Source organism: Carcharhinus amblyrhynchos, chromosome 19 (genome assembly GCF_965287045.1).
Source record: "Carcharhinus amblyrhynchos chromosome 19, sCarAmb.v2.hapA, whole genome shotgun sequence".
Classification (NCBI taxonomy): domain Eukaryota; kingdom Metazoa; phylum Chordata; class Chondrichthyes; order Carcharhiniformes; family Carcharhinidae; genus Carcharhinus; species Carcharhinus amblyrhynchos.
The window spans coordinates 25945686-25966959 of NC_137342.1; the positions used below are offsets into that span (position 1 = coordinate 25945686).

Sequence of the window (21274 nt, forward strand, 5' to 3'; positions counted from 1 at the left end):
TGACAGATCAGCCAGATGGCCTACTCCTGCTCCTATTTCTTATGTTCTTATGTTCTTAATTGGTGATCTCATAATAAAAAATTCACAGGCAAATATTAGTATCACAATTAAATTCCATATGATGTCTGCAAGTGGCATATTTCCACAATCATAAACAAGAATCTTGTCCCTATCTAATTGGCTTTAAGTTTGAGAGGAGAGCCTGGTAAGGTTGATAGTGAACATTGAAAATGTTGAATTGTTTCTTTAAATGTTATCAATGAAATTGGGAAATAAAAACTCTGCAAGAAACATCAGTGGTTTACTGAGAGTATTAACAATTGTGTTAAATTAAGAGAAGAGGGTTATCATATGACAAGGAATAGTAACAAGCTTGAGGATTGGGAGTGTTTTAGAAACCAGCAAAAGACCACAGAAGATTGATTTAAAAATGGAATATGAGGGTAAACTACAAGAGCTTTTACAAGTATATACAAAAGAGGAGAGTAGCTAAAGGAAATAGAGACATTGGACAGGTACTTTGTGTTTGCCTTTACAATAGAAGACACAGATTACATACCAGCAACGGATGGTAACCGAAACGAGAATAAGTGAGGGGAATTGGAGGTAATTAATATCTGCAGGGAAAAAGAATTACAGAAATTTCTGGGGATAAAATCCACCAAATTCTCAGGACTTATTGTTCGAAAAGAGGTAGCTGCAGAGGTATTGGATATGCTGATTATTATTTTTTCAAAATGGGCAAGGCAGTTGGAAGCTAGAGTGCAGTAACTCTACTATTCAAGAAAGGAGGGATAATCAAAACAGAACTACAGATTATTTAGCCTGACAACAGTCATTGGGAATGTTTGAATCCCTTATTAAGGAAGTTTTACTACGCTTGGTGAAAATCATAGAATGAGCAAAGTTAGCATCTTTTTTACAAAAGTGAAACCATGTCTGACAATTTCATTACAGTTTAAGTTGTGGCTGTAACTAGGAAGGTAGATGGAGAACCAGTAGACTGAGATATCTGGATTTTTAGAAGACAGTTGATGAGATGCCTCACAAAAGGTTCCTAGACAAGATAAGGGCTCATGCTGTGTGAGGTAATATATTAGCACAGATTGAGGATTGGATAATGGATAGGAAGCAGGGAATCAAAATTGTAGAATCTCTCAAGTGCTTATGAAGTCTGCACCAACTCTGGAGTAACTTTATCCAGGCACACCCCTCCCCCACTCTATCCCTGTAACACCACACATTTCTCATGGCCAATCCACCTAACCTGCACCATCTTTGGATTATGGGAGGAAACCCACACAGACACTAGGAGAATGTGCAGCCTGGGACCCTGGAGTGGTGATGCCGCAGTGCTTATCACCGAACCAATAAACGGGATATTTTCAAGTTGGTAGGTTGTGACTGCTGGAGTACTACAAGGATCAGTGCCGGAGCCCCAGTTATGTACAATCAATTTAATGACTTTGATGAATAGACTGACATACCTGGGTTTGATGATAGAAATCAACGTGAGGGGGGCACAGAGGCTGCAAAAAGATGTAGACAGATTAAATGAGTGTTTAGCAAGGTGATTTAAAAATGAATGAAGTTCAAGAATCTTAGTTGAATGTTTGAGTGCAGTAATTCTTGTGTTGGGACTTTGGGGAACAGGGTGGCCTCATTGAACTTGGAGGGTGTAAGGTGGGATTCGCTGAAACTGGGGAACAATTTTATCCCTTGGTCGATGGTTTTGTAATTTATTTCCATGCTAAAGTTTTAAATTGTCTCATGGTTCACCTGTTCAGCCAGTAATTTCACCTTCCTTTTGCCCATCCCAATCCCAGCTTTGTTTCCAGAGAATATTGTGGCAAAAACTCCACTGACTGTTACTACATGGAATGATATTGACGCGGTTGTGTCAAACAAAAAGAAAAGGTGCTGCAGGCCACAAGACCAGACTAAGAAAGTAAGTATATTTGTAAGATTTTTAAAAAAGTACTTGCATTAGAATGGGATAAATTTTCTATTGAACCATAAATATTGGTATTTAATATGCTTGGATGTTAGTTAAGAAATGGCATTGATTTTCACCTCACCACCCTTTCCTATTGGAGTTATCTTAAATCCAATTAGAGGAGAATTGTCAATTCAATATTGCTCGCCTCCTGTCATTAAAATTAAGAAGCAGTGCTTTGCAAGCACTTTCAAGGGCTCCTTTTCAAATGTTATCCATCACTGCGAGATGGTCTCCCTACTCCTGCATGTGTGTTTCACGCCATGAGACTGAGCCCACTCTGCAGTGTACGTGCACAGCCACACTCCACTACACTCTCATCCCTTGGCCGCACTAAGCCCATCTCTGGTTGCCAATCATTCAAAATGTGATAGATTCCAGGTTGAGAAGCACTGGTTTAGTGTAATCTAGCAATCAGAGTGAAGAGAAGACAACCAGTTGAAACCCTTGTTCAGGTTTGGGCGTTTGAATCATGGCTTGAGATGAATTTACCTTTGATCTTAATTAAGTTGACTTATCCTAATTTGAATGAAAACTGTTTTTGTGAACATTTAGTATATCAGATTTTCTTCTTGGATTTCATTTTAATTCTGTGAAAAAAATTTTTATGGTTTTTTTTGCGTACAACAATGAGCTAATCTGGGCACATCTTGCATTGAGAATCACTGAATAGCTGAACAAATGTGCAATATTCAGCAACTCCACCTAAACATTTTGTCCAAGTTTTTTGTTGATGTCCATTTCTAAGCAACGTGCTCAGGAGGGAATATGGATGGTCAAATATTCACAATTTTGCATTGAAACAAAGTGATGGAAAGACTCTGATGTAAGCATGATGTATTGAACACAATTAACTAATAAAGCGAAGTGTGTCAACGGTTTCTACTAGAATCGAAAGTGCCCTATTTCATGTTTCAGTCCTCTTAAAATTGGAACACCACCAGATATTTTTAAATGTTCTGTTACCTTAAATTAAATGGCCAGTTGAGAAGTTGTGTATATACTGGAAAAAAAATACATAAACCACCTCTAACATAACATTTATTCACTCACTGAAATGATATTCCTATGCTGTTTCAGAAAAAGGATGCGGATGCAAAATTAAGTCCGTCCCCTCCAGGTAAGGAGGGCCATGATGGTGGGAACAAAGTTATGAAGGAGAAAACAACTAAGATGATGCCAGCGTCTGACGGATTGTCAGCTAATGCACAGACTGGGGACGGTGAGTGCAAGTAAATAGACTTCTTAAGACTGATTTATGAAATCCACTTATCTTAAGTACAGGGGAAAACCTTTACAATTTAACTGTTTGTAATCAAAAATTACTGTCCTTAAGGCCAAGGTGACCAAATTACACTTATTGCAATGTATAATGTAGCCTGTTCCAATAGAAGGTTGAAAAACAGTGTGGCTTTTTTTCTTTTGAACCATAACCCTTTTAAATACAGTCGCTGGACATTAACTTTTGTTTTCCTCCTAACTTTGGAGGTCTTATTATAATTTTGCTCCATATGTAAGGATTGTTTTGGCTACCCCCATCCCTTCAGTGCTGTTACGTTTACAGGTAATAGAAAAGCTGCTGAGGGGCTTTCTAGGTCCTCTGTACATGGATGGTGTAAATCAGGTGCAAAGAAACTTCAGAGTTTAAGTTTATTTATTAGTGTCACAAGTAGGCTTGCATTAACACTGCAATGAAGTTGCTGTGAAAATTCTCTTGTCACCACACTCTGCCTGTTCGGGTACACTGAGGGAGAATTCAGCATGACCAGTACACCTAACCAGCACGCCTTTCAGACTGGAAGGCAACTGGTGCACCCAGAGGAAACCCATGCAGATACGAGGAGAACATGCAGACTCCATAGAGACCGTGACCCAAGCCGGGAATCGAATCCGGGTTCCTGGAGCTGTGAGGCGGCAGTGCTAACCACTGTGCCACTGTGCTGCTTTGAAACTAGCTAGCTCAGACTAGACCAGGGATTATGTTCTTAAGAAACTAATCACCTGATCTAAAATTAATTCTTTAACTATCTTTCTGTGTTTTAGTTACTGATTGTGTTGATGGATTATACTAAACTACTTTAACAGTTTCTGTATAGTAAGACAGTTAAATCTATAACCTGCTTTCCAATTTCACTAAAAATATTGTAGGAGAAAACCATACAGGTGAACGATCCAACGGGCAGGAGAATAACTTTTTCAACATACTGCTGAATGAAAATCAAAAGTCTGCAGTCAGGAGGATCCTCAGCGGTGAATGCAGACCAACACCTTATATTCTGTTTGGACCTCCTGGCACTGGAAAAACGGTCACTATCCTCGAGGCCATCTTGCAGGTACTTTACATATTGTTAGTTATTGATTCATTTTATCATTACATGTGGTTACTCACAGCCTCTGGTGACTTCCATTCGGTAAGCGTGGATGGGTTTGCCCCTTTTGTGTTTAAGGCAAGCCAACACTCCGTTCCAGTGGCCGTACCAAGGCATTTGTCCACTTTCTTTCGTTGATCTGCCATTTCTGATTTGGCCTCCATTGCAGTTGGTAAAAGGAATGTGACCTTCTCTGACTTCCTTTGCAGAAGTGTCTGACCTTAGTTCAGCACTTTCTCACCTGACATTGGTAAGTTGCCTTCACAGGAACCACGTGCACAAACTTGTCCTACCACTCTATGAAGCACTGAATATGCCATACCATCATATCAGCCCCAATTTAATACTGTTATTTAGTCTACGTTGTTTAGGAATCCATTCATAACATTCTCAGAAGTCTTTGCTAAGTCAGATATACTTGATGAAGTGAGAAATTCATAAATATGCCCAGGTTTTATTGAAATGAAGTTCATTTGCAGATTAACCAATTGCAATAACATTCCCTCTGAACCGGCCACAATTTTGGACACTGGGGAGCAAATCTGAAAATGCATGAGGTTTCAGGAAGAGTTGCTAAGTGCTAATTTTCTGTACGTTTTTGATTTTGCTTTGTCTGGTGGAGGGAGAGCTCAGTGCCAGAGTTGTAAAAGGGCTTTTGCTTCTGTTTAGATTCACTTCACTTTACCAGACAGTCGGATTTTGGCTTCTGCTCCGTCCAATAGCGCTGCTGACCTGCTGTGTTTGCGTTTACATGAAAGCAATTTGCTGAAACATGGAGACATGGTACGAGTTAATGCCACTTGCAGACCCATAGAGGTATGATATCTCACCTTTGGGTAAAATCTTCAGGAAGCGTTTTAGCGGGACAGGAAAAATTTTCCTGGTTTTAATGAGACGGAACCATCCTTAAATTGTGAAGAGTGATAGTCTACAACTGTTCTCTTGTACTTGTTAACAAGTGTTCTATCCAATAACAGTTGTAACTCTTCATACTTTCCTGTTACAATTTTATACACCAATTCTCTTTGGCCTCCCTTGATCCTTTTGATCAGTTTATCTATTCTGATTCTCTCTCTCTTGTCCCCATTTTGTGCAGTGCATCTGGATATTGCTTTAGCATGGTCAGTAGACATTCCCAATTTCATTCCCCATAAAATCACCCACGCTCCCAAGCTGAGCCTTCATCGGCATCCAGCTGGCAATATTCTTAGAATTGCTACTTGCACATGAACCTTAAACATCCCTTTTTCACATTTCCAAACCAAAACATTCGTAATTTTGAGATTTCCTGTAGTTTGTTCTGCAGCAGTAATATTTGGCTATTTTACAGCAACAGTATTGGTGAAATTAAATCCTTAAATTGTAGTCATGGTAAGTACGTCAGTGTGGACTCAACCAACCAGGATCCTTTGATCATCTCCCAATTCAGTTGCTGGAGAAAGGAAAATTGAAGATTGAATTTTCCCTCCCACAGTGGTCTGCGATACTGTCTACAGAATAATCATCGTCATCACAGGATGATTGCCTACCCAAGGATACATTTACATACTGATCCCCGCAATAGACATTAAAACTAACATTCTTTGAGTTATTTATACAGCTTTTATTGGATGTTTTTACAAATGCGACACGTGAATAGTTTCAAAGACAGCTACTTAAAACGAAATACTGTTGTAATTGCTAGAACTATATTTTAACCTCTGAGATTGTTGATAACTACAGCACAGTATTTTTGAATGCATAAGGTATATTCTGACTTTGTGTAATATCTCTGCATCCATGATGCACACACTTCAATTCTATTCTCTTTGATATAAACAAAAAGTATGTGCTGACCAGATGACTGAGAGGCAATTTTCAACCTGTGGAAAATTAGTGTTGTGGATTGGTTGAGGTATTCTTACATGTGGGTATTTTTGTTCAAAATATTGCTATCTGTAACACTGTAGGAAATGGCATTGAAAAAGCCCCTTCTCATTCGCAAGTGCATGTTTCAAAAAAATATATAAAATGCAAGTGTCTTTGTAAAACGTAGGTACACTTGCGAGTGTCATTTCCTATAGTGCAGCAAATGCTAAATATACTACCTGGAGTGGTGCTGAGGGCTTACCTACCAGGAAAGTTCCAGGTTTTATCGTGAGTTTCACTATAAAACACTAATTAATTCATTGATTCATAGTGAGTTTAGTAGTGTTACGGTCCAGGCTGGAAACCCGAGGTGTTTTATAAAAATAGCCTAAACCTTAACTTTTTAACAGTTGAATTTGGCATGGAAAACGATAAGGTGTTTCACGCCAGGTATGATTCAAGTGACCCACTAGCAAGCGACAGGGTGGTTAGTAGCGCTGCCTCTCGGCTCCAGAGACCTGGGTTCAATTTCTGGCTTGGGTCACTGTCTATGTGAAGTTTGTGTGTACTCATGTCTGTGCGGGTTTCCTCCCATAGTCCAAAGATGTGCAGGTTAGTTACATTGGCCATGCTAAATTGCCCCTCAGCATCCTGGGATGCGTAGGTTAGAAGGATTAATGAGGTAAATATGTAGGGTTACTGGGATAGGGCCAAGATGGGATTGTTGTCTGTGCAGACTCAATGGGCTGAATGGCTGCCTCCTGCAATGTAGAAATTCTATGATGCTAAGTATTTATCAAACTTTTTTTTAAGAGCACAGTTAAATATAACAAAGAATTAGCATAACTTTTACCAATTACAAGATTCAAACTTGTTACAGAATATACCTTAATAGCTAGCTATCAATGCTGTTCCAAGTCAGACAGCAACCCACAAACATACACCCTTTTCTAGACTTAGCACAGAAAGCACATTTGCTCATGTGATGCTGGGTTTTCAGCTTTTTTCCACCTGCTTTGAATTGGTCCTTTGAATGTTGTTTCAAATCTTTTGAGGCTTTCCAGTCCCAGAACTTTCAGCACACATCTGGAGAGAGACAGAAACACACTACCATCTTCCGCAAACTTCTAACAACAAATAGATGACAGAATTGCCAACATCAGAGAGGGAATATCAAGAGAATAACAACTTGCTGTCTCAAGTCAAAACAGCATCTAAGAAAATTTTTCTGTGGAGTACAGTTATTCCCTAGCCACATAAACTGTCAGTCAAGCTCCACTCAACATATCCCAAGACATCATTAAAACCCCAGGACCCTTTATTAGTCTGGATTAAAATTAGCATAGAATCACTACAGTACAGAAGGCAGCCATCCAGCCCACTGAATCTGTACCAACCTCAATCCTACCCAGGCCCTATCCCTATAATCCCACACACTTACCCTGCTAATTCCCTTGATGCTAAGGATCAATTTAGCATGGCTAATCAACGTAACCCACACATCTTCGGACTGTGGGAGGAAACCAGAGCATCCGGAGAAAACCCATGCAGACGTGGGAAGAACATACAAACTCCACACAGACAGTGACCCAAGGCCAGATTGAACCTGGGACCCTAGAACTCCAGGTGCTCTGGTTTCCTTCCACAGTCCGAAATACGTGCTGGTTACGTGCATTGGCCATGCTAAATTTTCCATCAGTGTACCCGCACAGACCCCAAAGTGTGGTGACTAGGGGATTTTCACAGTAATTTTATTGTAGCGTGGATGTAAGCCTACTTGTGACTAATAAATAAACTTTAACTTTTGTGAGAGTCATCTCATTGCAGTTGTGTAGGTCACTGGGAACAGTGGGTTTGGCTTGATTTGAGTATCAGCTCTTTTCACACGTGAAGAATGGTCATCTCAGTAAATTGTTGCTTTTTTTTTTCTGGCATCATACTCCAGCAGGAGTCTGTGTCAGGCAAGATGGAGAGAAAAAGTGCAAGGAGGAAAAATGTCATTTTTGAAGCATTGATTGCTTTAAAATGCTCCAAGATCTAAATGACCGATGTATCTCATGCATCAGTTGGGGGATTGCTAGCTAATGTTTGAATACTTGGGTATAATTTTCATTTTTCACTTTGTGGTTTTGAGCTTTTTTAAAATATTAATTTTAAATGGGTTTCCTCCCACAGTCCAAAGATGTGCCTTCAGTGGATTGACCATGCCAAATTACCCCTTAATGTCAGGTGAACTAGCTAGCATAAACGCATGAAATTATGGGGGTGGCGCCTGGGTGGGATTGTGGTCTATGCAGATTCGATGGGCCCAGTGGCCGCCTCCTGCACTATAGGTTTCTATGAATTTGAGATTATTTTCGTTAGCTTTAACTTTGCCCTTTTTCATTTTGCAGTATTTTTATACAGTGGAATGTTTTTCCTTAAACAACACTGTTTACTCATTTTCTAATGCTGATCATTTGGAAGAGCTATCCTTGGGGGAAAAAAAAATTGAGATCTTCATTTGCATCCTCCACTCCATCCGCCTTCAGGCAGCACGTAAAACGCCATAGCCAGTGTTAGATAACTTTGCCCAGTGGTAACAAAGGCCCACAAAAATGAGAATGTGGAATGTTTTCACATTAGGCAGAGAAATATTAATGGAGTTTGACACTCAGTGTTTCAGTGAAATTCACTGGATTAATCAGCTAAACTTTGAACCCATGTTTTGGTCATAAACACCATCACAAAGATGTTATCAGAGATGGCAATTTGCTTCCTGACTCTGCCTGTTTTTACTTTCCTGCCAGTATATACCTGAAATTGTACAACTCTACAGTAAAGATGGAGAAGATCTTTGGGATGCTGCACGCTACAGGATCATAATAAGCACATGTAGTACGGCTGGATTATTCTACCAGATTGGATTAAGGTATAATGAAGCATGCATTATTAAATATTCTGTATTAGGTTTCTACTGTATCATACTTGCATAAAGCTGCCCCTGTAATTCATCCTGTTCTCTAGGACGGCAGCTATAAATCATTGTAAGAAGAAATGTCATCAATTCCATTTAGGGTTTTGCATTTTTGGAAATGTGTTGTGAATATGAATTCTCATGTTTGTGCAACATTAAACTAGACTTAAATTCTTGTGTATTATGAAGTTGTCAAGATGCACCAATAGGAAAACATTTGAAAACATAAGAAAGCTAGCGATGTAGTCATTTAACATTTTGCTAGATTGTGGAGGGACTTTGTTTGGACTGGTACTTGGCCACTTGCCTTTGTCGCAGCGTACTAAATCACAGAATTGTTACAAATGCAGAAGAAGGCCGTTCAGCCCATCGTGTCTGCACCAGCTCTGCAAGTAAGCATTATGACTTAGTGCTATACTCCTGCCTTTTCCCCATAACCATACACATTGTTTCTATTCAAATAACCATGTAATGCTGTCCTGAATACCTCAATTGAACCTGCCTCCACCACTCTGCCAGGCAGTGTGTTCCAGATTGCTGTGCGAAAATGTTTTATTGTTAAATTTTCTTTTGCAAATCACTCTAAATCTGTATGTTCTCGTTCTTAATCCTTTTACGAGCGGGAACAGTTTCTCCCTACCTACTCTGTCCAGCCCCCTCATGATTTTGAACATCTCTATTAAACCTCCTCTCGGCATTTTCCTCTAAGGAGTACAGTTGAATCCTCTCCTATCCTCCTCCATTGAAGTTTCTCATCCCTGGAAGCATTTTTGTGAACCTTTTCTGCACTCTCTCTCCAATGTGTTCACATCTTTCCTAAAGCACAGTTCCCATAACTGTACACAATACTCTAGCTGAAATCCAACTAGAGTCTTGCACAAGTTCAGTGTAACCTCCTTGTTCTTCTTCTCTATGCTACTATTAATAAAACCCAGAATACAATCTGCTTCATTAATGCTTTCTCCACCCGTCCTGCCACCTTTAAACACTTATGTACATAAATGCAGGACCGTCTGCTCCTGCACACCTGTTAGCTGTACCCCTTATTGTCTCTCCATGTTCTTCTGCAAGTTAGCTAAACAGGATTTTTGCCTTAAGAAATCCATGCTGGCTCTTCCTAATCAGTACACACGTCCATGCGATTACTAATTCTATCCCAATAATTGCTTCTAGAAGCTTCCCTCCACTGAAGTTGAACTAATTTGTCTGGACTTGTTCCAAAAAGATTGCAAGAATAAGGATGTATTTGGAAACAAGAATGTTTCCAAAGCTCCAGTCCTCTGGCAGCTCCTCTAAGTCTATGGAAGACTGAAAGATTGTGACCAGTGCCCCTGAATTTCCACACTCACTCGCTCCAACACCCTTGGACACATTTCATCCGGTCCCAGTGTCTTGTCAACTTTAGGAACCAACAGTGTTTCCAAAGCCCACTTATCAATTTTGAACCTTTGTAGTGACAGAGGTCCCTCCCATGTTAGCATGGCCTGGGTGGAGGAAACATCTGCTTCTTTCATGAAGACAATGCATGATATTCATTGCTCCCTGTCTCCATGTGTAAATCTCATTTTTGCTCCCTACTCAGTCTTAAAAGTCTATTTGTTATTGTCACAAGTAGGCTTACATGAATATGGCAATGAAGTTACGGTCAAGGTCCCTTAGTTGCCGCTGGCACCTGTTCGGGTACACTGAGGGAGAATTTAGCATGGCCAATGCCCTAACCAGCACGTCATTCAGACTGTAGGAGGAAACCTGAGCACCCGGAGGAAACTCTCACAGTCGTGGGGAGAATATGCAGACTCAGCACAGACAGCTGACCCTAGGCGGGGCAGGCTCAAAGGGCTAGATAGCCCACTCCTCCTATTTCTTATGTTCTTAGGCTGAGAATTGAACCCAGGTTCCTGTGCTGTGAGGCAACAGTGCTAACTACAGTGCCATCATGTCCTGCTCCTCATTTTATCTTCCTTTTACTATTATGTACCTAATAGAAGACTTTGGGATTCCCCTTTTTTATGTTAACCATCATTCTTTTCTCAATTTGTTTTTGTAAAAAGTAATCAGCAAAAAAGATGAATTGATTATCTGCACTGAGAAACACTTTGTGAATATTTTTATACAGTATAATTCTGAATTGTGTGAAAATAATTTTCCTGTGTCCTTTTAAAGCTGCCTTGGCCAGTACTCATAGAATAAATCAAATCTGTAACATCATCTCTATTCTCCACCCAGTCAATCATCAGTTTCTTGTGAAAGTGGGCATCTTAGTCAGTGACTTTCTTAATGTGTGAGAGAAAATGCTTGATCTCTTGTGACTTCTGCCATCTTATTTGGTATCACCACAATGCTGGTTGACTGCTCTCTCCCATCCTCTCCTGTAAGACCTATTCTTTTTTCCAGTCCCACTGCTTTTAAGTCTCTTGCCACTGCATCTCTCCATCAGGTCTTGGGCCTTTCTTCTTTTCACTGTTCACCTCACTATGTTTGATCTCTTTGTCTTCATAACAAATGACCATACCCTTCCAGCCTCTTAGCTGCTTTTTTCAATTCTCCACAGAATCTTCACTGAGTTTCTGATTTTGTCATTTCTGTCTTCTCCACATATTCATCTCAACATCCATGTATCATCAATATTCATTTATTATTCTTCTCTACTTAGTGCTACTCAGGTTTCTGCACTATATAAGCAGATTGATCTCTCAGCTGTCTCTTTCCTTTTCCATTTCCATTTCAGCAATACTTTTCTATCATATAACACTCAACTGCACTCTAACCAGAGCTAATTTGTGGCTTAATTTTCATTTCTGTGCTTCTGTCTCCTGCCACCGTTGACCCCAGGTACTTGAAACTACTCATTTTCTCCAAGTCTTCAGACGTAATCTTCACATCTTTACCCTCACCCCTAGGCTCAAACTAATGGTCCATAAATTATGTCTGTATTCTATTGATCCTCATATCTTTATCTTGCAGTACTTTTCTCCAGTTTTCCAGATATTTGGTCATGTTCTCATCACCATCTGCAAACATCATTGACCATGTCTTCCCACGTCGCTTGCTCAGTTTGAACAGTCAGGAAGCGAAAGGGACTCTGCTGATCCTTGACGTAAGCCCCAACTCGGGGTTTGAAATTCCTTGAAATTTCAGCCTCTTAAAATGAAAATTATGTTTAAAGTTTGATACTGACTTTGTCTTGGCTCAAAATATCTTTGGTTGTTCGTATGTAAAAGATATATCTCTGCAACAGTTGGCATAGAACACCAAATGAATAAGAACATAAGAACATAAGAAATAGGAGCAGGAGCAGGCCATCTAGCCCTTTGAGCCTGCCCCGCCATTCAATAAGATCATGGCTGACCTGTCGTGGCTCAGTTCCACATTCCCACCCTCTCCCCATAACCCTTAATCCCCTCTCTTATCAAAAACCCATCAACCTGCGTCTTAAAAATATTTAGCGAGGCAGCCTCCACCACTTCAACGGGCAGAGAATTCCAGAGATTCACCACCCTTTGAGTGAAGAAGTTCCTCCTCAACTCCGTTCTAAACCGCCCCCCCTTTATCTTGAGGCTGTCCCCCCTAGTCCTACTATCCTTTGAGTGGGAAGAGTCTCTCCACTTCTATCCTATCCATCCCATTCATCATCTTATACGTCTCAATGAGATCTCCCCTCATTCTTCTAAACTCTAACGAGTACAAGCCTAGTTTATTCAGCCTCTCCTCATAGCTCAACCCCCTCAACTCTGGTATCAGCCTAGTAAACCTCCTCTGCACTCCCTCCAAGGCCAAAATATCCTTGCGTAAGTACGGCGCCCAAAACTGCACACAGTACTCCAGCTGCGGCCTCACCAATGCCCTATACAGCTGCAGCAAGACCTCCTTACTTTTATATTCAATCCCCCTCGCTATGAAGGCCAGCATCCCACTCGCCTTCCTGACCACCTGCTGCACCTGCAAGCTGGGTTTTTGTGACTCATGCACAAGGACCCCGAGGTCCCTCTGCACCGTCGCCTGCTGCAGTTTTTCGCCACGTAAGCAGTAGTCCTTCCTACCATTATTCCTACCAAAGTGGACCACAAACTGTCAGCAGCTATCAGTTCATTTATTCCTGAAATGCATTTGGTATAATGTATTTGTAAATCCAAACGCCACATCCTGGAACACACGTTCCTTTTCTCTTGCTGAAGGTGATCTACTATTGCTTCCTTTCTTAGACAAATCAATCACCAATGCATTGATCTAGCTTAAGACTGGGTGCCTCAGGAGGAGTTCTGGAGACCCATAAGAACATCCCCTTTCTCTCATTCTCTACTTGTTTAAGCCCATTAAATAGAAAGAGTTCTGACAAAAGGCCATTGACCTGGAGAAGTAACTCTGCTTCTGTCTCTCTTTTTTTTCTTTCTCTCTCTTGAGACAGGAGCTGCCTGTCTTGCAAAGCATTTCCAATTTTTATATTTGAGAGCGCTTTGGATAATGGTGTAAAATAGATAATCCGTTATCTGCTATATACTATTCATTAAAATTATCTCTTGTTTTTGTACTCAAGAACATTGCCACGTTGTGGACAGGAAAATTTAATCCCAAACACCTGAAGAACGTTATTGAGAGGAACCAAGTCAAGAAGGAAGTTTTATAAAAGAGTGTCTGTGTGAACTATAACATTGATGCAATGCTGAATTCCAAGCTTGAGTTGAAAATACCCAAGATCCAGTATTGGGCACAATGAAGCACAGGGCAGATTTAAAGACTGCATGCCAATAATTTTACCAGCATTGAGTAATGAAGAATCTGAAGCCCAAGGCATTGCAGCGGCATCAAACAACTGAGTGTTCTTTCAATGAAAGAAGTCTCAAATAATTACCTCCTGAAGATGTATGTTTCTGGAAGCTTATGAGAGCTAGTAGAACTTACCAAAGTTACTTCCATGATGCCAAAACAACTAAAATGATCTGGGAAAGCTAGTTTTAGGATCTTTATTTTGTTTCAGTTAGTGAAAAGAATACAGAATTTTTCCTTCAAAACTGAAATACCGTAACTGTCCACTTCTTGTTTTCTTTTCTAATCGAAGGACCGGACATTTTACTCATGTTTTCGTTGATGAAGCTGGTCAAGCGAGTGAACCTGAATGTCTCATTCCTCTGCTGCTAGTATCTGAGGAGGATGGACAGGTAAGACATGAGGGTGAATCAACTAGATTGGATTTGTATCATGTAATTAGCATGTTCACCCTTGAGCTCGTTATGACAATATTTCTTCTAAATCTCACTACATCTCCGCGTAGAAACTCTGCTCTCGGGTGTGGATGGAATCTCCTCCCACGTTGCGGGCAATAGGCAATAAGTTAGGAAAGATGTCCACGTTATATAGAATGTGGACCATTTGCTTTTTCGGAAGCTTGACTACCTGGATTCCGAAAGGTTAAGTGATGAGGGAATTACACAAACTAGGATTACGGACATGCACTTGAACATAAGAAATAGGAGCAAAAATAGATCATTTGGTCCTTTGAACCTGCTCCGCCATTCAACAGGATCATGGCCAATCTATTTTTGTTTCAAATTACATGTTTCCATCTACTGCCCGGTAACATTAGACTCTTGAGGCAAGAGAATCAAACTACTTTCGGCTTCAAAATATTCAATGACGCCCATCTCCACCGTCTTTGCAGGCAAGCCCCAAAGTTGTGCAAACTCAAAAATAATCCACCCCTTTTTGCCCTAAAAGGGCAACCCCTGATTTTAAAATCCCCTGATTCACCTACAAAAGGAAACTCTTTCCACGTTCACCTTAACAAGACATTCACCACTCACACTTCTAAATTCCAGTGGAAACAAACCCTGTCTGTCCAAACCATCCTCAAAAGACAACCCACTCATCCCTGGCATCAATCTAATAAATATCCTCTATTAATGATCTATTATTGCTTCCTTTCATAAACAAATCAGTCGCCAATGCATCAATCTAGCTTATGACCGACTGCCACAGGAGGAGGTCTGGAGACCTGTAAGCAATATCCCTTTTCCCTCATTCTCTACTTGTTTAAGCCTGTTAAATCGAGTTCTGACGGAAGGCCATTGACCTGAAAAAGTAACTCTGCTTCTCTCTCTCTGTCTTCTCTCCTCTCTTTCGCCCCCCCCCCCCCTTTCCTCTTTCCCCCCCCCCCCCCCCCTCCCCTGTTTTTAAAGTGTTTCCGATTTTTATATTTTTGAGGTAGCTTGGAGAATGCTGTGAAATAGATAATATTGATTCCGTTATCTGCTACATACTATTCATCAAAATTACTTCTATTGTTTCTCTACTCAAGAACATTGCCACATTGCAGACCGGAAAATTTAATCCCAAACACCTGAAGAACTTTATTGAGAGGACCTCAATTATATCCTTCCTTGACTAAAAAGACCTAAACTGTACATAGTAACAAGATGTAGTCTCGCCAGTGTCCTGTATAACATCCTTTTATGTTCAATTCCTTTTATAATAAAGTATAACATTTCATTAACCATCTGAGTTACTTACCATACCTGCATAACTTTTTGTGCTATGTTCGCAAGAACACAGAATCATAGAGGTTTACAGCATGGAAGCAGGCCCTTTGGCCCAACTTGTCCATGCAGCCCTTTTTTTGAAATCCCTAAGCTGATCCCAGTTGCCTGCATTTGGCCCATATCCCTCTATACCCATCGTACCCATGTAACTACCTAAATGCTTTTTAAAAATACAAAATTGTACCCACCTCTACTACTATCTCTGGCAGCTTGTTCCAGACACTCTCCACCCTCTATGAAAAAAATTCCTCCTCTGAACACTTTTGTATCTCTTCCCTCTCACCTTTAAACCTACATCCTCTAGTTTTAGACTCCCCTACCTTTGGGAAAAGATATTGACTATCAAGCTGATCTGTGCCTTTTTTATTATTTTATAGACCTCTATAAGATCACCCCTCAGCCTCTTGCGCTCCAGAGGAAAAAGGTCCCAGTCTCTTCAGCCTCTCCTTGTAACTCAATCCATCTAGTCCCGGTAGCATCCTAGTAAATCTCTTCTGCACTCTTTTTCTAGTTTAATAATATCCTTTCTTTAATAGGGTGACCAGAATTGCATACTCTATTCCAAGTGTGGCCTTACCAATGTCTTGTACAATTTCAGCAAGGTATTCCAACTCCTGTATTCAAAGTTCTGAACAATGAAACCAAGCATGCTGAATGCTGCCTTCGCCACTCTGTCCACCTGTGACTCCACTTTCAAGGAGCTATGAACATGTACCCTGAGTAAGTCCTACCCTGGTTCAATCTACCAAAATTAACTCCATCTGCCATTCATCAGCCTACTGGCCCAATTGATCAAGATCCCGTTGTAATTGGAGATGACTTTCTTTACTCTCCACTATGCCACCAGTCTTAATATCACCTGCAAGCTTAGTAATCATGCCTCTTTATTCTCATCCAAATCATTAATATAAATTACAAATTACAATGGATCCCAGCACTGATCACTGAGGCACACTGCTAGTCACAGGCCTCCAGTTTGAAAAACAACTCTCTACAGCCATCCCAGTTTTGAATCCATTTAGGTACCTCACCCTGGATCCTGTGAGATTTAACCTTTTATGTAGCAATCTACCATGTGGTACTTTATCAAAGGTCTTGCTAAAGTCTATGTAGATAACATCAACTGCACTACCCTCATCTACCTTCATGGTTACCCCCTTCAAAAAACTCAATCAAGTCTGTGAGATGTTGATTTTCCACTCAAAGCCATGCTGACTATCCCTAATCAGTACTTGCATCTCTAAATGCCTGTAGATCCTGTCTTTCAAAATACCTTCTAACAACTTACCCAGCACAGATGTGAGGCTCACTGACCTGTACTTCCCAGGCTTTTCCCTGCAGCCCTTTTTAAATACTCTCCAATCCTCAGGCACCTTACCTATGACTATCGATGATCCAAATATCTTGGCTAAGGTACCCGCAATTTCCTCCCTAGCCTCCCACAATGTCCTGGGATACGCTTCATCAGGTTCCAGGGATTTATCTATCTTGATGTACTTTAAGACTTCCAGCACCACCACCTCTGTAATATGTACACTCCTCAAGACATTATTATTTATTTTCCCCAAGTTCCCTAACATCCATGCTTTTCTCAACAGTAAAGACTGATGAGAAATATTCATTTACAAACTCACCCATCCCTTGTGGATCCACTCATGATGACGTTGTTGATCTTTAAGAGGCCCTACTCTGTCCCTTGTTACTCTTTTGCCTTTATGTATTTGCAGAAGCTCTTTGGATTCTCCTTTGCCTTATCTGTCAAAACAATCATGTCCCCTTTTTGCCCTCCTGATTGCTCTCTCAACTCTACTCCTGCACCCCCTATATCCTTCAAGGGATTCACTTGATCCCAGCTGCCTATGCATATCATGTGTCTCTTTCTTCTTCTTGACCTGGAACTCAATATCCCAAGTCATCCAGGGTTCCCTACTTCTGCCAGCCTTGTCCTTCACCCTAAGAAGAATGTATTTACCCTGAACAGTGATTAACACACTTTTGAAAGCCTCCCACTTTGCCTTCCCACAGACTCCCCCAATTAACTTTTGAAAATTCCTGCCTGATACCATCATAATTGACCTTGCCCCAATTTAAAATTTTAACTTTTGGGACAGACCTATCATTCTCCATAGCTATCTTAAAAACCAATAGAATTATGATCACTGATTCCAAAGTGATCCTTCACTAACACTTCTGTCACCTGCTTTTCCTTATTTCCCAAGAGGAGGTCAAGTTTTGTTCCCTCTAGTTGGGCCATCCACATACTGAATGAGTGTATTCAAGAGGAATTTCTCTTCATCCACCCCTCTAATACTACGGCTGTCCCAATCAATGTTTGGAAAATTAAAATCTGACTACTATCACCCTATTTTTCTTGGAGCTATCTGTAATCTCCTTGCAAATTTGCTCCTCAATTTCCTGCCGACTGGGGGCCTATAGTACAACCCTATCAAAGTGATTTCCTCCTCTTATTTCTCAGTTCTATCCATATAGACTCAATGGCCAAACCTTCAGATGTATCCCCCTCAGTACGGCTGTGATGCCTACCCTAATCAAAAGTGCAACTCCCCCTCCTCTCTTCCTCCTGTTTCATCTTTCCTACGACAACTGTACCTTGGAACATTGACCTGCCAATCCTGTCCCCCTCTTAGCCATGCTTCAGTAATTACTATAATATGCCAGTCCCATATACCCATCCATGCCCTGAGTTCATCTGCCTTGCCTGTCAGGCTTCTTGCATTGAAATAAACAACAGTTTAATCTAGACTTCCCTTGCTGTCTGTCTTGTTTTTGCCTGATGTCTATAACTAGGATTACTGACACATTACTAATTAATGTTCTCTCTTTAACTTCTGTGCTGTCCTCAAACTTCTCTTCTGTCTCCTTTACTGCTTTGGATTCAACCCCCTGCCAAACTATTCAACCCTCCTGAATGGCTCTAGCAAATCTCCCCACCAGGATGTTTGTCCTCCTCCAGTTCAGGTGTAACCCATCCCTCTTGAACAGGTCAGTCCTTCCCCAGAAAAGATTCCAATGATCCAAAACCTAAATTCCTGCCCCCTGCACCAGCTCTCAAGCTAGGCATTCTCTGCCTAAGCCTCTTATTCATACCGTCACTATCCTAGCTCCCTTACACCTCTGAATTCTGCAGCCATTTTCCATTCCGGTAATACTGAGCCTTTTTTTTGTTCTTGCCAAAATGAATAATTTCATATTTTGCATAATGTTGTGTACAGTAAGGGCTCTGCAGCCTCTCACCATTTAGATAATTAGCTTCAAAGCATTGCAGCCTCTCGCTATTTAGATAATTAGCTGCTTTTCTGTTCTTCCTGCCAAAATAAACTATCACATTTGCCCTTATTATACATCACATTATGCAAAATATGAAGTTGTCTGCTTTGGCAGGATGAGCAAAAAAGAAGCTAATTAGCTAAATGGTGAGAGGATGCAGAGGGATCTGGGTAACCTAATGCATGAATCTCAAAAGGCTGCTATCCAAGTACAGCAAGTCATTCAGAAAGCTAATTGGATGTTATAATGTACTGAGAGAAATTGATTATAAAAGTAAGGAGGTTGTGCTTTGGTTGTGCAGGGCATTGGTGAGGCCACATCTGAAATATTGTGTACAGTGTTGGTCTCCTTTGTCGAGGAAAGATGCAAATGCATTAGAAACAGTTCAGAGAAGGTTTACTAGACTAATACCAGGAATGGGCAGGTTGTCTAATGAGGAAAGGTTGAAGAGGTTGGGTTTGTATCCACTAGAGTTTAGAACAGTAAGGGGTGACATAATTGAAACCTTTTAAGATCCTGGGGGACATTGACAGGGTCAATGTGGAGAGAATATTCCCTCTTGTGGGAGAATCTAGAACCAGGGGTCACTTTAAAAATAAAAAGTCATAGAATCTCTACAGTGCAGAAGGAGCCCATTTGATCCATCGGGTCTGCACCAACTTTCCGACAGAGGGTGGTTGCTCATTTAAGACAAGAAGAGAATTTCTTTCACTGAGGGCCATGAGCCTCTGGAACTCTTTCTGAAAAGGCAGTGGAAGCAGCATCTTTGACTATTTTTAAGGCAGAGCTAGATAGTTCTTAATCAACAAGGGGTGAAAGATTAACAGGGATAGACAATTGAAGTTAGTCAGATCAACCATGGTCTTGAATGGTGGAGCTGGCTCAAAGGGGTAAGTGGCCTCCTCCTCATTTGTATGTTTGTCTCCATATCTATCCACAACCAACTTGTGTCCTCTTCACAATGTACTTTCCTATCAATCTTTTTTTGTCATCAGCAAGTTTAGCTTCTGTACCTTCACCCTCCCCTCATGTAAGCCAATGATATAAATTGTAAAACGTTGAGGCCCCAGCACAGACCCTTGAGGACTCCATTTGTCACATTTTGCCAATCATATGACCCATTTTTGCATACCCTGTTTTCTGCCAAACAGCCATTCTTCTATCCATGTTCATATGTTACTCCCTACACCTTGAGCTTCCTGCAATAATCTTATCAAATGCTTTTGGGAAGTCTAAGCACAGTACAACTACAGACTCCCCTGTATCCACAGCAGATGTTACCCCATCAAAGAGTTTCAAAAAATTGGTTAAACATGGTTTCTCTTTCACAGAACCATGCTGATTCTTCCTGATTACCTCAATTTTCTATGTGCCCAGCTATAACCACCTCATTTGTATTCTCTGGGATTTGGAAGAATTGGAGGTGATTTGATCAAAGCGCTCAAGGTATTAAAGGGAACAGATGTGAGGTAAAGAGAAAGCATTTCTGCTAGGAGCATATTCTATCAATTGGAGTTGGACCTTTTCAGGAATAAAATTTAAGGAAGGACTCTCAAACAGCAATTAGTGCTAGATCAAATGCAAATGTTAAATTTGCAATTGATGGATTTTTATCATCTAAAGGTATTAAGGGATATGGTAAAGGCAGGTAAGTGGCTAAGTTTACAGGTCAACCGTGATCTTATTGAATAGCTGAACAGGCTCCAGCAGCAAAATGGCTGACTCCTATTGCTATGGGTGGCACAGTGATTAGCACTGATGTTTGTCTCACAGCACCAGGGACCTGAGTTCGATTCCCGGCTTGGGTCTGTATGGATTCTGCACGTTCTCACTGTGTCTGTGTGGTTTCCTCCGGGTGCTCCGATTTCCTGCCACGGTCCAAAGGACGTGCTGGTTAGGTGCATTGGCTGTGCTAAATTCTCCCTCCGTGTAACCAAACAGGTGCTGGACTGTGGCAACTAGGGGATTTTCACAGTAACTTCATTTGTATTGTTAATGTAAGCCAACTTGTGACACTAATAAATAATAAAGAAATAAATGTTAGAAACAGAATCCCTGCAGCCCATTGATCCCACACCCACAATGATGCCGCACCATCTCGTACATTTATCCCTGACACAAATGGACAATTTTGCATGGCCAGTCCACCTAAACCGCACATCTTTGGACTGTGGGAGGAAACCAGAGCACCCGGAGGAAACCCATGCGGATACGGAGTATGTGCAAACTCCACACAGACAATGACCCAAGCTGGGAATCGAACCTGGTCCCTGGTGCTGTGAGG

The 21274-nt window shown here is 40.9% G+C and overlaps 1 protein-coding gene across 2 annotated transcripts in view; it reads left to right on the top strand.

Annotated features, from left to right (window-relative positions):
• The window catches only part of mov10l1 (Mov10 like RNA helicase 1), a 79731-nt gene that overhangs the window by 41235 nt on the left and 17222 nt on the right, over window positions 1-21274 (top strand). For both annotated transcript variants that reach the window (XM_080207874.1, XM_080207875.1), the window contains 6 exons: window positions 1827-1948; window positions 3077-3218; window positions 4145-4329; window positions 5035-5181; window positions 9003-9124; window positions 14226-14325. In XM_080207874.1, the coding sequence (XP_080064000.1) occupies window positions 1827-1948; window positions 3077-3218; window positions 4145-4329; window positions 5035-5181; window positions 9003-9124; window positions 14226-14325 (818 nt within the window). The remainder of the gene's footprint in view (window positions 1-1826; window positions 1949-3076; window positions 3219-4144; window positions 4330-5034; window positions 5182-9002; window positions 9125-14225; window positions 14326-21274) is intronic.